Below are 16,442 nucleotides of genomic sequence, written 5' to 3' on the forward strand. Positions count from 1 at the left end.
CACAGCAGTGAGCCCACTGAGGCATGCACACACACACACACACACACACACACACACACACACACACACACACACACACACACACACTCTGAGCAGGAAGGATTTAGAGTTGGATCATAAAGATAAGAGCAGATTTTCCACTGAGGGCTGCAGACAGAAACATGAAGCTGCTGCATGTCAGAGTGTTTTTGTATGAAGTTACTGTTCAAGCACTCACACATTCAGCGCTGTGCAGATACGGAGAGCAAGAAAACAACAAGTCCAGAAACGTCTCATCCAATAAGGAAATGTTTAACCCTTTCATTTATTTGTATCTCTATTGTGATTGTTTCATGAAAGAAACATTTTGGTCACACAACACAACTTACTCAGAGTGAATAATTATTAATCGTAGCTTTGACTTCAACTGTTAGTACAGCCAGGAACTTTTCTACAATATGTTCCTGTTTAAAACCCAAAACCTTTCATTAAGGTGAAACTTTTAAAAGAGCAACAACACTTTCTTTTATTCTGAAGAGTGAGCTTAGGATTTCTACCAAAGTAAGACTTTTATCTCTTTGCATACAGAAACATTACGACCAATCAGGACACAGCTACAAACCAGCTGACCAATCAGGATACAGCTACAAAACAAACAAAGTTACTACTTGTAACCAAAAAGTTGTTGTTTGTTGCAGACTGTGTGTTTTAGCCCACAGTGTCTGCACAGTTTGTTTCCAGGTGAGACTCATTCATGATGCACAGGTGTGACCCCTGCAAGGAACGTCTCCAGGCTGAACATGTTTATCATCTACAGGGGGAGTGTGTATGTGTGTGTGTGCATGTGCGTGTGCGTGCATGTGTGTGTGCGCGTGCATGTGGGTGCGTGTGTGCATGTGCGTGTGTGTGCGTGCATGTGTGTGTGTGTATGTGGGAAGCAGCAGGGCTGATGGGAAACGTAGTGTTAATGAAGGTTTACTGCTCTGGAGGTAGGAATAATAATGTGACAGTGATGAAGGAACTGATGTTTCCAGTGATACACAGAGACTCTTTAAAATAGAAACACCCGCCTGAGTGTGTGTGTGTGGGAACCAGTGATCCCAGCCTGCAGCTCCTTATTGGGACAAAAGGAAAGAGGCTGCTGCTGCATATTTTGGAAACTCACTCTCTGAGGTTGGAGTCGCCTTCTTGGACTTCTTGTCGGCCGGAGAGTTTTCAGCCGGGTCTGCAGGACACAGAGAGACAGAGAGGGAGGAGTTAACACGTGCACACACTCAGGTGCTCTCTGAGAGCTCCACAGCCGTGAACCCCAACACAAACATCAGAAACCCTCCGGCAAACACTGAGCGTTCACCTGCAGAAAATTCATATTTTATTCAAACTGAAAAACAAAATGTGTGTTTACAGAGCTCAGACATTTCACATTCTGCTCTCCGACATGACACACATCACTGAGCACATTCACTGAATGCTGTGTGGACCCAGAGAGGGTGTTTGGTAACACGCCGCTCAGTGAGACTCAGCGAGACGACAGAAGTTCAAGTCAAGTCGTGTGAGTGCAGAAAAATGCCACCGGCTTTTTGTGAGGGAAACCAGCGCGGTGCTGCATTCAACTATCAAAAAAGTCACTGCTCAGACTCAGAGAACCCAGGTACGTAAATAACAACCAGGAGGCATACACATGTAAGCGTGCACGGGACTCAGTCCAGCCTGAGTTAAGGTCCTTTCACATCGGACGCAGCACAGCGCTGCGCTCTGAAACCCATTCATGTCTGTTGTTTGCCTCGTGGAGCAACGGTTTTCCAGCGCAGCACAAGCACAGGTGCAGCAGAGCGCAGTACTCGCGTGTGTCGCACCTTCGTGCTATCAATAGAAACTAAGTTCAACTGCACAATGAAGGAAAGCGTTCTGTGCGTGTCTGAGTTCGGTGAACTGTTTGTCACAGGTTTACGTGCACGTACGGGGAACTGCACAGCTCTGCAGAGGGAAAGCAGCGTTCTGGAAACGACGCATTCTTCACTAGTCAGGACAAAGCTTTCTTCTTTAGGATGAGGGATACGTTTTTATTAAAGGTTTGGACATAATACAACACAAACTGTCGTAGAGGACACAAAGTCAAAGACGTTTAGAAGCGACAAGGTGCAGGCGCTTCTCGTATATGTAGAGCAGTCGCAAAAATGACGTACAAGCAGAGCGCAGCACAACACAAATTTTGGATCCTTCGCTCTAGTTTGCAGTGAGACATGCTGCGTCTGATGGGCCGTCAGGCTGCAGTCTCTGGGTGCTGTCTGCACGGACCCGGTGCACAGGCGTGAGACGATCCTGGAGGTCTCAGAACTGAACCACAGTGTTCACACAGCCGGACACTTTCTGTGTTCTCTGGAAGTCACTGCTGTCACTTCCTTGACTTCCTGTCCAAACACAACATCACAGATTCACAGCACATGGTGGAGCACAGTTCATCGTGTTTCCATCGCGAACTCTGCCTCTGTCCTCGCCATGTTAGCTCACAGCAAAGAAAGAGCCGAGTGTCCTCGTGCTGCTTCAGTCTCAGGTGTCCATGAGCACCACAGGACTGAGACACACCTGAAACAGCGGCTGCGTCCGTGCTGCAGGCTGGACCACGGCGTCCGTGCTGTTCTGGACACAGCACACCGAGTCTGTGGTGTTCGTGTTTAAAACCAGCTGACTAAGCCCTTTACAAACAGCTGATGTCCTGACGACCAGCGCTAACTCGTCTGCAAACAGGAGCCAATCTTTGATAAAGTCAAACTGTGTTTGTGTTCGTTGGTTCTAATGACAGGAAACCCAGCTGACCAGCGCTGCAGCTTCTGCTGCATCACTCTTCCAGTCCAAACCACTGCAGCGACCATCAAAGAGAGTGGGCGGGGCTAACATGACCCATGAATGCTGATGTTTGTGTGATCTTTCCAAAGAAGCAGAGCTGCACTGCTGAACAGAGTCGTGTGTTCAGGAGGCTCGACTCATCGGTTGGTGTCTGAGAGTCAGCGCTGATGACGGAGTCAACAAATGTTCGTGGACACGGCAGGAAGTAAACAAGCTCTTTGGTTTAGGACAGATTACGACAAACATATCAGATACATTTCAGATCTTCATTCAGACAACAAAAGTACACTTTAAAGTTTCTCCCACAGTTTGAATGCTTTAAACCTGCATCTACATCAGGATGCAGGAGGAAGAATAACTGTAGAGGAAAGACCAGAAGAACAAAAACAGCAGAAGAAGAAGAACATGCGGCACTGAAGGAAAGATCTGAGACAGGACCAAAGCTTTGTTCTCACCGTCTACCAGAACCGTGCAGGAACACTCGGCTTTGCCTGCCGAGTTCTCGGCTCTGCATTTATACTGGCCTTCATCCTCTGGCAGGGCTTTGTCTATGGTCAGAGAGCACAGGCCGCCTGCAACACACAACACAGCACAATATAACACAACCTACACAGGACACAGTCAGATCAGCACGAGGTCAAGTCTCATTTCTTACATTCCACAAAGTTAATCAATAAAAATGAAGGTATGACTCCACATTTCATTTACTATGAACGAGCTATCAGAGCATCACGTTCTCCACCCTTTTAGACGCCATGTGAGACTAAAGGCCATCCTCCGCTGCCGATGCGGCATCCTTCAGAAAAGCTTTCTTCTTCCTTCAACACGTGTTAGAACATTTCTTTGCTTCAGACAGAAGGACAAGCATCACACTCCTCTGCCTCTCACTTTGATCAGTGAAAATAAAAGCTTTCCCTGTTAATCCGACTCTGTGACCTGAAAGATGGTTTTAAAAAAATCTTTTAAAAGATTGTTGTTTTGGTCGCCTCCGTCCTGTTTGTTCCAATCAGAACCGAGATGTTTAAAACTCGATCGGCCAGCCGAGAGTTTAGGGAACCTGAAGTTTACAGGACGGGACAAAACTGAAGCGTGAAGTCAAAGAAACCCTCGTAGAGGTCGGCGGGTGATGGACAGTTTCACCAACAACACGAGTCTCTAACACTGCCCCCTGGTGACAAAGCACAGCTATCACAGAAACTCACGGATCTGAGGTGACGTTCATACGACCTGCACACGACCAACACTCAACCTCACCCTAACCCTTTTTATTTGTGCTTCGTGATGCTATCGTGGCGCTGAGTTACCATCCATCCATCTTCTTGTCCTTTTCTGGTTCAGGGGAGCAGCAGCCTAGCCAGAGAAGCCCGGACCTCCCTCTGTGAGCCACCTCCTCCAGCTCACCCGGGGGAACAGCGAGGCGTTCCCAGGTCAGCCAAGAGATGCAATCTCTCCAGAATGCCCTGCGTCTGCCGCAGGGCTTCCTCCCACTAGGACACGAACACCTCGCAGAGGAGGCGTCCAAATTGGATGAACCGCCTCAGCCGGCTGCTCCACTCTGATTCCCTCCTCACCACATCAGTAATGACGAGGCCAAACACCATCTGGAGAAAACTCATTTCCACTGCTTGTTTCTACGATCTCATAATCTCATCTGCAAATTTCATAAAAGAGGAGGATGACAACTAAAGTCAGAGAGGTCCTTACAGCTGACAGGCTCGGACCTGACCGAGGCAACGTCTTAAACATCTGTGGAGAAAACATCTGTCGTCCCTCCACCCTGCTGGAGCTGAGGGGATCTGCACCAAATCCAACAAAGCGTGAAGAGAAGGCAGGAAGCTGCTGCGACTCGTTGAATCAACACTCTGAACACTTTCTGGAAAAGGATCGCTTTGATCTGACGTTTTATCGTCATGACGACCCTTCAGCCAACGATCACGTCGTTTTATAACGACGCCTACAAAACCACAAGAGCAGAAACTGAAGATCTGAGTTCATCATAAACATGCTGCTGCCTTTAAATCTGTACCGACACATGTATGTGACCTCTGACCTTTAGCATGTGACACACAGACTCCTCACTCTGCAGGATAAACATACACAACCAGGGGCTGTCCTCCAGACTGAAATAACACACTGAGGGATTATTATTACACACACACACACACACACACACACACACACACACACACACACACACACACACACACGTCTTTACAGGACATCACAGTGTGTGTTTCTATGCTTGTGAGGACCTTCAGGCTCTTTCTTAAAGGGTGAGTCTGCCTATTTTTATAAATGTGAGCCATCAGTCTGATTCTGACGGCTGCTGTATTTATTTCACCATCCATGCTGAAAGCTTCCTGTTAATGAAAGTTTCCTGCTGGAGCCGCTGATAACGGCACAGAGAAGAAAAGATTGTGACAGCTGCTCCAGCTGCTGAAAGTGAAAGTGAACTCAAAGTGTCCCTCGACCATCAGGAGGAGGAGAAGCAGTGAGGGTGACTTCAGCAGAGCGGCGAGCCCGACAAAATCCAAGCACGGCGTGGATCTACACGACATGCTGCATGCTCATTGACTAATGACTCAATCATCTCCTGCTTCCTGTTTCTTTGTCGCTATCCGGTTGTTCAGTCTGACGTCACTAGCCGTGTCTGGGCCTAAACTCCGCTGCAGGTCCATATATCAAACGATCACTATGGCATTACTGAGAGTTGAAAAACTGTCTAAAGTCTTTCATCTTTAATAAAATGATCAGCGTTCTGCTCTACCAGGTGTAACAATTGAGTTTAACATCCAGGCATCCATGAAAACGGAATTTATGACATTTAACGGAGTTAGAAGTTAGCAGGGAGTTAGCTCGCTAGCTTCTATCTAAATACAATATAGCATGTCCTGACTGCGGGGTTTTGGAAACAAATTAAAACGTACAGCTCTGCTATCACTTCCAACATAAATGAAGACAGAAAACTAAACAGCAGTGACGTTTGTAGGGTTACTGAAGTTGGGCTAGCTGGTATATAATGATGTGCTACGTGACCGCTAGCGACACAGCTATGTTAGCATAATATAAACAAGCTAACTTTTTTTCCACTCGATAAAAGTTAACGTGAGTGTTCTCGGTGGTCAGGAACAAATGTAATCGCATGGCAGGATGCTGTAAAAGGACCAAACTTCAGCCAGGAGAACAACTGAGATAATCCATCCACAATACGAGGTTAGTCATTCATATACTGCTGCATGGGCTGGGCTGTAGTTACATCCTAAGGTTTTAAAAACTGAGCTTAAATAAATGATTAGCGGTAATAAAAGCCGAGGGAGGTCAACAGTGATCACTGACTGTTTTAGGAGCTTTTTGAGATTAAATAGAAGAAAATACAAAACATTAAACATGTTAACAACACAAAAGCCATATTAAACGCAGACTACTTTAGACCCGGAAGTAGGATTCGTCACGTCATCACTTAACGACCGGATAATAAGGTCCTCATTTGCAAAGTAAACATGAGGCGGGCAGCAGGCTCACACACTCCGACGTTTACACAACTGCCAGAGGAGTTGTCCCCTACTGGAGATTAGAAAGAATACAGGTTTAAAGTAGCTGAGCACCGGCTGCGTCCATCTTCTCGTTTTTACTTGATCAGCTGATGTTACATTCCTGCAGTGCGGCTAACTGTCACTGCCTTCTTAATGTTACTGCTAGAACAATCACGCTAACTCAATTTTAGCAAAGTCGTGTCTAAAGTAAGTAAAACTATCACCATCACTGCTAAACACAAAACAGTCCAGACTGAATTTAAAGTAAACTTTGTTTTTTACATTTTTTGTCTTCACAATCAAATCCATGAACGACAGTTCTGCTCAGCATGTTCAAAGTTACTGAACAAGTTTTAAAGATTAGCTTCGGGGAGACGTAACTAAACATCATGAAGACAGTTTAAGACAGACAGAGTGTCCCTTCAACTGATGAATGAATCCCTGCCGGACCTCACAAGTACAGTAATACGTGTGTGTGTTTGTGTGTGTGTGTGTGTGTGTGTGTGTGTGTGTGTGTGTGTGTGTGTGTGTGTGTGTGTGGTGATCTGCTTCCATATGAAATTCCAGTGACGGTCACACATCACATCCTGCTTCTATTGTTTCACATCTGCGTTCTATTATTAGAGTCTCAATCCTCAGACCTCCATCAGCAGCTGCTTCAGCTCCTCCACCGACTCCACCAACGCTGCTCCACAGCTTCACCTCCTGAGCTCCGCCTCCCTGTCACGCTGCTCATTCTGTCGTCTTTAATCTGAGGGGTTTTTCTGTTTTCTCAGCCTGAATAAATTCAGTGGCTCTAATCGACTCTGATCACTTCCATTGATGATCGCAAACAAACAGTACTGCTAAATAAAGTTTCTTTGAATTCAAAGAGAGCCTTCGGGGTTGCTGTGAAATGTAAACAAAACCCTCCTCCTTCCTTTTTAACCAAATCATGTTAGAAAACCTTTCACTTCCTGTTGTGCTGTGTGTGTGACCTCTGACCTTCGTTTGCGAGGATGATGAATTTGGACGCCTTGATGACCTTCCCGTCCAGCGTCCAGGTGACAGTGACATCAGAAGCGGTGGCGAGGCGGCACTGCAGCCGGAGCCGCTGACCATCCAGCACCGTCATGTCGCTCAGCTTCTCTACAAACTCCGGCGCCGCACCTCCTCCTCCTCCGGTGCTCTTCTTCTCATTAATCCCTCCATCCATGCAGTTGTTCACCTCCGCCTTCTCCCCGTTCTTCTCGGGGCCCGTCGGGTTCTTCTTGTTGGCGAGGACAGAGCGGAAGTCGCCGGCGTTCTTCGTGGGCGTCTCTGCGGCCTTGCTGCTGTTGCTGCTTGCGGCGCCCTTCTTCCCCAGCACGCTGCGGAAGTCGACCTGCGATGGGGAGTTCACCTTCTCCTCGCTCTTGGGTTTGACACCCTTGAGGTTGGCCTTAAAATCCATGTGGTGGCGCTGGTTGTGCTCGGTGGTGGCGGTGGCGGTGGCGGGGCCGGCCTCCCTCTGCTCGTCTCCCTCTTGGATGTTTTTGCCTTGAACGGCTCGGCGTCCAAGCAGCGAGCGGAAGTCCAGCTGCTGCGCCTCCCTCTGCCGCAGCTCCTCTTCACCCCGCTCCCTGGTTTCCACACAGCGTTTGAGGAGGCCTCTGGGAGCAGTGGTCTGGTCCTCCTCTTTCTTCTTCTTCTCTTCTCTGTGCAGGTGCGGGAGCTGCCAGTTCTCCTTCTGCTCCTCGTTGGCCTCCTGCCACTGCCGACTGACACCACTGCTGCTGCTTCTCTGCTCCACGCCTCCTCCTCCTTTGCCACCTCCTCTCAGCACCACGCTCCCACCAGCTGCTCCTCCTCCTGCTCCTCCTGCTGCTGCTGCCAGGCTGGATGAACAAGCACAGAGACAGATGGAGGGACAGAGAGAGAGCAAGAGGACAAGCTCCGCCCCCCAGGTCTTAGCTGGTGGGGTGGGAGGTGTGGGGGGGGACCTCGACTCAAATTGTTCATGTTACATCACAAGTGACTCAACTGCCCGAATATGGGCATGAGCAGAGGGAACACACACACACACAGATGTAAACAAAGAAAAAGCAGACTGAGGACACACTCCTCCTCCTCCTCCTCCTCCTCCTCTGAAGCTGCTGACTCTTTTTCACAGTTTCATCAAACTAAAGCAAACGGGGTTTCTTCCAGCAAACACTCGCAGCAGAGTAAACACACAGAGGAAATACTGGCTCTGATTGGTCGGGGTGATATGGACGGATTAGAGAAGCTTTAGGGAATTTCTGGATAAATAACAGAAGGATGGAGGGAATGGTGGGTGGGTGTGAGGAGGGGGTGGAAACAGGAACAGAGAGCTGGGAATAGTGGGGGGGGGGGGGGCTGACGGAGTCAGACTCTATGCTGATGATGCAGAGGTCTGTTTAGGGAACGAGATGTTTTAAAAACTCGTCAGGTTCAACCAATCACGCTCATACGGCACAGAAATCTGACTCCGCCCTGTTCAGCCAGCTGCAGGTGTCCAGGTGAGTGAGGTCTCACCTGCTGCCGTCCCGTCCTCTCCTGTCCTTTTCTCGTCTTTCGGTGACCGACAGCGTGGCCACAGCGCTGCACTCGCCCACGCTGTTCCTGAAACACAAAGTTTATCTTCTACATGCAGCACTCTCTCATCTTCTCACAGGCACTAAGACCATCTCCCACTTCCACGCCACTGATTCATCACAGCGGTGTTTTCATTCAGGCACTGCTGCACTGTGCTATTTGCAACGTCAGACTTCATATGAGAAACTGATCCTTTTATCTCTCATTAATGGCACATAACATTTTCCCTTTAAGAGCGGAAAAGACACCAGGTAGGCTCCACTGGTCCTGATCAACAATGTTCATAAACGTTTGACTGAAATTACCCTGGAAGTTGTTGTCTTTGTTGTCTTTGTTAGCACTAATCACATTATGTCTTGATGCTCAGTCATCCCTTCAGTCTCTGAAGAAGTCACATTATGATGTGGAAAACCTGATATTTACTTTTATAGATTAACTGTTTGTCTTTTTCAGTCTGGCCAACCATTAGGCACCTTTAAATTCCTTGATGTTGGTTTGTGTTTCGAGTAAAGTGCAGCTTTACCGTCTCTCACAGTTTCTTCATGTTCACTGGCACCAGCACATCACGTATGATTTTCATGAGCAGAAGGACATTTCTCTTCTATTCTCATGTTACATAGTCATGCTTTGAATATGATGCAGACTGCTGTATGTGCTGGGGTGGATGATGAGGTTATGGATGGATAGATTATGGAGGGGGAGGGCTGGTGGTTCCTCTGTGAGTGTAATCCTCACTGCAGCTCTGTACTGACGATCATCTGGGATTATTTCAGCATGTCTGCAGAATCTGTGTCTTTTTATGACATGTGAGTGTTTACAGTATCTGCGCCTGTCGATCTGTTACCTCAGGCTGATCAGGTACTCTCCGCCATGTTCCTTCTTCACCCGTCTGAAGAAGAAAACAGAGTTAGCTGTATCAGGTGTGGTTAGCTGCAGAGCGTGTGGTTTGTGTGTAACTGTAAACCTTATGAGCAGGGAGACGACGTCCTCTTTCTGCAGAAGTTCATAGTCGCCTCCGGAGGTCAGAGATCGGCTCGGGTCGGTTCTGGTCCAGGTGTACTGGGGAAATGGATCTCCGGCGATGGCACAGGACAGGAGAACATGCTGACCAACAGCAGCGCTCACCTCTTTGGGCTTGGTGATGAACCAGGGCTGGACGCCATCCTGAGGCTCTGCAGAAAACCACAATAATAAATCTGGGTTTATATGGAGGTCGTGTGGTTGAGCCTCACATAGGAAACCCAACATATACACTGTAGATAGTGTGTGAACACAATGACACCAAAGTTGATCGGTCAGTGGTTGAGCTGCAGCACAGACATCCTCAGTTACACCTGGAGGGCTGACACAGACACTGACTGGACACAGAATAGAGTATGGAAACCAAAACCTGAGACCTACATAATCAAACACCAAGAATAACGGGGAGGAAAAGAAATGCAAAACAGAAACCAAAAGCTTGACAAAAATAAACTAAGAGAACACAAATAAAGGGTACAAAACAGAAACCACATTTTTGGGCCAAGGTGGATTTGGTATCAGGATCAGAAAGGCTGTGGGTTTGTAATTGTTGTGTTTGTGAACATTGCAAAAATCCCCACTCTGGTGTCACTCAGGTCTCAGTGCAACTGCAGCATACCCTCCACCGTGAGCCGGGCCTGGGTCTGGTCCTCTCCATACTGGTTCCAGGCCTGGCAGCTGTAGGTCCCGGTGTCCTCGGGGAAAACCTCGTGGATCAGCAGAGTGCAGCGGGTTCCCTCTCTGAGGAGCTGGAAGTCCTCTGACTCGGTCACCTCCTGCCCATCGTGGAGCCACACCAGCTCTGGAGGAGGGTGACCTGAGGACCACACACAGCTTCATTCAAACATCAGGACACATCAGTGAAGACCAGTACGCACCAAAGATCCTTTTACTTATAATTATTATATGCAGTATTTTTGAGAATTAAAGGAGTGGCAATATTTTGTTTATTTAATTTACATTTTAGTGTTGTTGAATCAAAAGTACTTTTAAAAAAAGGCAGACTGGAAGCGCAGTTCCTCTGAAATCCAGCAGAGGCAGCAGTGAGTCAGTCCTCATAGACGTTAGCCTCATACACGAACTGATTGGTCTTCATGGATAATTATCCACCTTCATAACCCCTGTACAGGGGTAGGTGGTCTTTATAACTCACCTGTTTATTTGTTATTAGGGGCGTGGCCTCTTTGACTGACAGGTGGATGGTGACACAGGCGGCTGTAGCTGCTAACTGTTTGCTAGTTTCACCTGAACTGGACCTCTGGGCTGTGTTTGTGCAGTTGGAGCATTATTAATGACATCATCTGACCAATAACATGGCTGCTGTGAGGTCACTGTACCAACAGACCATCCAAGAAGGCGGAGCTTCAGTTTTGATGCACAGTGAAATTCAAGGATTGTGATTGGACGTTGAGCACTGATCAGCAGGTATCTGTGTCTGCACTCCATCACCTCATCCAGATACGTCTGGCTGCAGGACTCATTATGTCAAGTACCGTCACAGCCGCCATTATTTAGAGACAGTCAGTGATTTAAAGCTAAATTCACTGTTATTTGATTCATTTCACGGATGCTTCAGTAAAGCTGCTTTAACTCTAGCTGTGGATGTAAAATTAGTTTAAATACTTTTCACATTTAGTAAGTACAATTATTTATTAATACGTCAGTATGACCTTCAGGGGAGTTCAGTGTAATGATTGGGTAAGAAAAACATCTAGAGGTCAGAGGTCAGAGGTGTGCGTGTGTGTCTGTGCGTGTGTGTGTGTGGCAAGGTGTTTCTGCACAGTGTACCAGGGGCACGGAGAAAAGTTTTCGTACCATATGGACTGGAGTGTGTGTGTGCCAAGTGGTGTCGTGTGTGTGTGTGTGTGTGTGTGTGTCGTGTGCTGTGTGTGTGTGTGGCACATGGTGTCTGAGTGTACCAGGGCACGAGAAAAGTTTTCGTACCATAGCACGAGGAGTGTGTGTGTCAGTGTGTGTGTGTGTGTGTGTGTGTGTGTGTGTGTGCGTGTGTGTGTGTGTAGTGTGTGTGTGTGGTGTGTGTGTGTCACGTGTGAGTGTGTGTGTGTGTGTGTGTGTGTGTGGTCGATATTAGTTCGTGTGGAAGATGAAGTCGGCAGAGAAGCAACAGCACCTCTGATCCTCACACAGCTTATATGGAGAAGAAAACCCAGTGTGGAAAATCATTATGTAACACACACACACACACACACACACACACCGCACACTGCAGGGTTAATAATGTGGGGACTCATAATGAACTCATAATTCAGAAACAATGCGTGCTGTCATATCAAAGCAACAACAACACTCAGAGGAAACGAAGAAGTAAATCTGCCCTCATCGCATCTCCTCCATCTCCCCAGAGATCAGACAGGAAATACCACAGCTCGCGCACACACACACACACACACACACACACACACACACACACACACTTACCGCTCAGCTCCACCGTCATGGTGACTCTGCTGCCGTCCATCACCTTCAGATCGCTCAGGCGACCAATGAAGCGAGGAGCTTCACACGCTGCTCTGACCTCTGTGACCTCTGACCTCCCGCCTCTCTGTCTGCCTGCAGGGTGGAAACACATAAAGAAGAAAAAGGAGCAGTTACTAATGTAATCAAGTACATTTACTCCAGTACACGAGAGTACTCCAGTCTGCTGATACTTCAAACGTCAAAGGGAAATAATGCACGTTTGACTTCCTGTTTTTATTTACAGTGTAACAGCCAATCACATTAAACTACCATAATCCAAACCCAGAGCTCAGTGTGTTGGCCCGAGGCAGAGAGAGCACAGAGAGCACCAGCCTGAGCCTCACTCGTCCTCTTCCTTATAAGGAGCGAGGGTTTCCTTTTCTCTCTCAGACACACACACACACACACACACACACACACACTAAAGTCCATTAAACATGCCTGTGTATGTGTGTGCGCTCATGTGAGGAGGAACAAATGTGCGTGTTTTGTTCTGTGTACATATCAGAAATACCAGAGAGGACACACACTGCTCACCGGCTGTGTGTGCGTCACATTAACTGATGAACACACACACACACACACACACTGTAACAACAGTTAGTATAATCATATTTCCATGCTGGGGTGTTTCCAGGGTTGATGAGACAAGTGGGGGCAGAGGAGGTGAAGAAACAGAAATCTGAATATCTGAAACGCCGGCTTTGGTTTCATCTTTCCTTCTTACACCAGTGACAAATAAATCCATCTACGCATCCATCAGCCCTCCACCCATCCATCCTTCATCACTCCATCTATCATTCCATCCATGCATTCATCCATCAATCCATCCATCCATCCATCCATCCATCCATCCATCCATCCATCCGTCCATCCATCCATCCGTCCATCCGTCCATCATCTGTCCATCCATTCCTTCATCAATCCCTCCATTAATCTTTCATCCATCTATCCATGCATCCATTCCATTGTAACCAGAAGGTTGCTGGTTCGAGCCCCGGCTTGGACAGTCTCGGTCGTTGTGTCCTTGGGCAAGACACTTCACCTACTTCACCTGTAGCTGTGGCTACACCTGTAGCCTCCACCAGTGTGTGAATGTGAGAGTGAATGAATAGTGGCATTGTAAAGCGCTTTGAGGTTCTCGAAAAGCGCTATATAAATGCAATCATTATTATTATATTGTTATTATTCCTTCATCCCTCCATCCATCCTTCATCACTATCCATTTCTCCATCCATCACTTCACCCATCTATCCATCCATCCATTGCTGGTAAAGTAATTTGGTAAAGTTCTGCACAACAGCTGCAGCAGACCCAGCCTGTCTAGTTTGGGAGTTTCAGAATTCTCTACTTTTACAAAGAAAATGAAAGTTTGTGAATATTGCTCTCCTTCAGCTGAGGTTATGAACCATGACGCTGTGACCTTCACGTTAAACAGAAAACCATAAAAATGCTGTTTCCAGCGCAGGAATTCAAACTCTGATGGATCGATGCACGCTGTAGTTTGGCAGTTCTTTATTTTGAAAGGATATGAACACTTCCTCTTACACTGTGAGGAGTCATGTGACCTGCAGATACAAACTCACTGAGTGAAACGACTTCAGCAGCCGAGACAGATTCTTCTCAGACTGCAGATGAGACTTTATTGTCCTCACATGGAAATCTGCTGTCTGTGGGAACCCGCTGGTATTTCACTGTGTGTGTGTGTGTGTGTGTGTGTGTGTGTGTGTGTGTGTGTGTGTGTGTACTGAGTGGGGGATTTCCTGCTGCATGCCTGATTGTCCTTATAAAGCTGCGATGAAGGTTCCTCTCCAACACGCTGATCAGTGATTGGCTGACTGATGCTGCTCTCACTCATCCCTCTAATAAAATGAAATTCTGCACTATTCAGCAAATTACATTCAAATAAAGTCCAGAAACCATCAGGGCAGTAACTCTTCCTGCAGCAGCTTCTTTGATTTCTGCTTTGAGCTCAGTAACTTCACAGAGCTGGTGTTACGACAGCGGTGGTTATATTTTTTCACGCGGGTCTTAGATTAATGATAAAATTTATGTGAGTAGTCGAGGTGGGAGGAAGATATAAAATATTGTGAGTGATGAAAAATAAACATTACCAAATAATGTTCACGTTCACAGAGCTGCATCTGCAGGACCCAGACTGAGGTCTGTGAGCTACATTCATCCACAGGAGCTGTGATACCAGCAGCGTTCTGGTTTCTATTATTTCATCACATCTGATCAGCTAAACAGTCTGAAATCAGAAAGTTAGACTTCCTGATAATAATGAATTACAGTCGTCCAGCCTGGAAGTAATAAATGCATGAACTAGTTTTTCAGCGTCACTCTGAGACAGGATATTTCTAATTTTAGAGATGTTGCACAAATGGAAGAACGCAGTCTTACATATTTGTTTAATATGTGCGTTGAAGGACATGTCCTGGTCAAAAATGACTCCAAGGTTCCTCACAGCGTTACTGGAGGCCAAGGTAATGCCATCCAGAGGAAGAATCTGCTTAGATACCATATTTCTAAGCTTTCATTTGTAACCTTCACTAAAGCTGTTTCTGTGCTGAGCTCTGAAACCTGACTGAAACTCTTCAAATAAACCTCTGCAGATGATCTGTTAGCTGTTTGACAACTACTCTTTCAAGGATGTTTGATATGAAAGGAAGGTTGGAGATTGGCCTATAATTAGCTAAGACTGCTGGGTCTAGAGATGCTTTTTGAGTAAAGGTTTAACTACAGCCAGCTTGAAGGCCTGTGGTACATAGCCGATCATTAGAGATAGGTTGATCATATTTAAGATCGAAGAATTAATTAATGGCAGGACTTCTTTGAGCAGTTTTGTAGGAATGGGGTCTAAAAGACAGGTTGATGGTTTGGAGGAAGTAATTATTGAAGTTAACTCAGAAAGATCAATTGGAGAAAAAGAGTCTAACTTAACATCAATGGTACTAAGAGTAGCTGTAGATAATATTACATCTGTGGGATGATTACTGGTAATTTTTTCTCTAATGATAAAAATTTTATTTGTGAAGAAGTTCATGAAGTCATTACTAGTTAACGTTAAAGGGATGGTTGGCTCAACAGAGCTCTGACTGTTCATGTTTCTACAGTGGAATCACTGGTGACCACTTTAAAGACACACTGTGCTGGAAACTGTGAGCCTCGCCTGCTCCGGACCAGGTGAGATGTTCAGTATCAGTTACCATGGTGACTGAACAAGGTAATACACTGAAAACTGTGACTTTAAGCTCAGCAGATCTCCTTCTGGTCTGCAAACATTTATCAGAGGCAGGAGTTTTATAAGATTTGCTCCACGTTCCCGTTGTTTGCAATAATATCAGTGAAATAAATCAATTACTGACACGTGGAACAAAATGTATAAAGAAAAGGAAACAATATGATGAAAGAAACAAAAACAGTCTCATCATGAACAAACTTGTTATGTGGCTGAGCATTGAATGAGATGAACTGAGGCTCCTGAGCTGAGAGGTTCAGGCTGCAAACTTCCTCACAGGTGGTAATCTGTTTTAAAACATTTTAAATCTGCTGATAGCGGCCGACCTTTCATTTCATCCATCTTCATGTCCACAGAGCAGTTTAAAGAGGGCCGAGTGTGAACGCGAGAGCAGAAGATCAGGAAAAACAGACGACAGGAAGAGGAGGAAGTGACAGTCGGGATGGGAGAGTGACAGAAGCACGCCATTTACCAAAGTGTTTCATATTTCACTGCAGTGTTTACTCAGCACTTATTTATGAAACCACGTTCTTACAAACCTGAGCAGCAAACTAAAGAGCAGCAAACCAGACCAAGAGTTTCTGAGTCAGCATCACTCTGTAGCTGCTGTCCAGCCGAGGCAGATCTGGGATCAGCTGCAGAGCTGAGAGGAGTCCCCACCGCCTGATGAAGCTGTGGACTCCCTCTGCATGCCCTTCTTGGGTCGGCTTCAGTCTTACTCTGTGTGTGTGTGTGTGTGTGTGTGTGTGTGTGTGTGTGTGTGTGTGTGT

General features: G+C 46.6%; 1 protein-coding gene across 1 annotated transcript in view; it reads right to left on the minus strand.

Moving 5' to 3' along the window:
- LOC102298611 (myosin light chain kinase, smooth muscle) overlaps nt 1–8,033 on the minus strand; it is a gene marked incomplete at its 5' end in the record, with an annotated part of 36,886 nt that extends 28,853 nt beyond the window's left edge. Inside the window, 3 exon segments of the mRNA XM_014341219.2 lie at nt 1,145–1,204; nt 3,282–3,398; nt 7,344–8,033. Of these exon segments, the coding sequence (XP_014196705.2) occupies nt 1,145–1,204; nt 3,282–3,398; nt 7,344–8,033 (867 nt within the window).
- Nucleotides 8,034–16,442: the final 8,409 nt, after the last annotated feature.

Source organism: Haplochromis burtoni, unplaced genomic scaffold, assembly GCF_018398535.1.
Source record: "Haplochromis burtoni strain Fernald_Lab_line unplaced genomic scaffold, NCSU_Asbu1 Contig_465, whole genome shotgun sequence".
In the NCBI taxonomy this organism is placed as follows: domain Eukaryota; kingdom Metazoa; phylum Chordata; class Actinopteri; order Cichliformes; family Cichlidae; genus Haplochromis; species Haplochromis burtoni.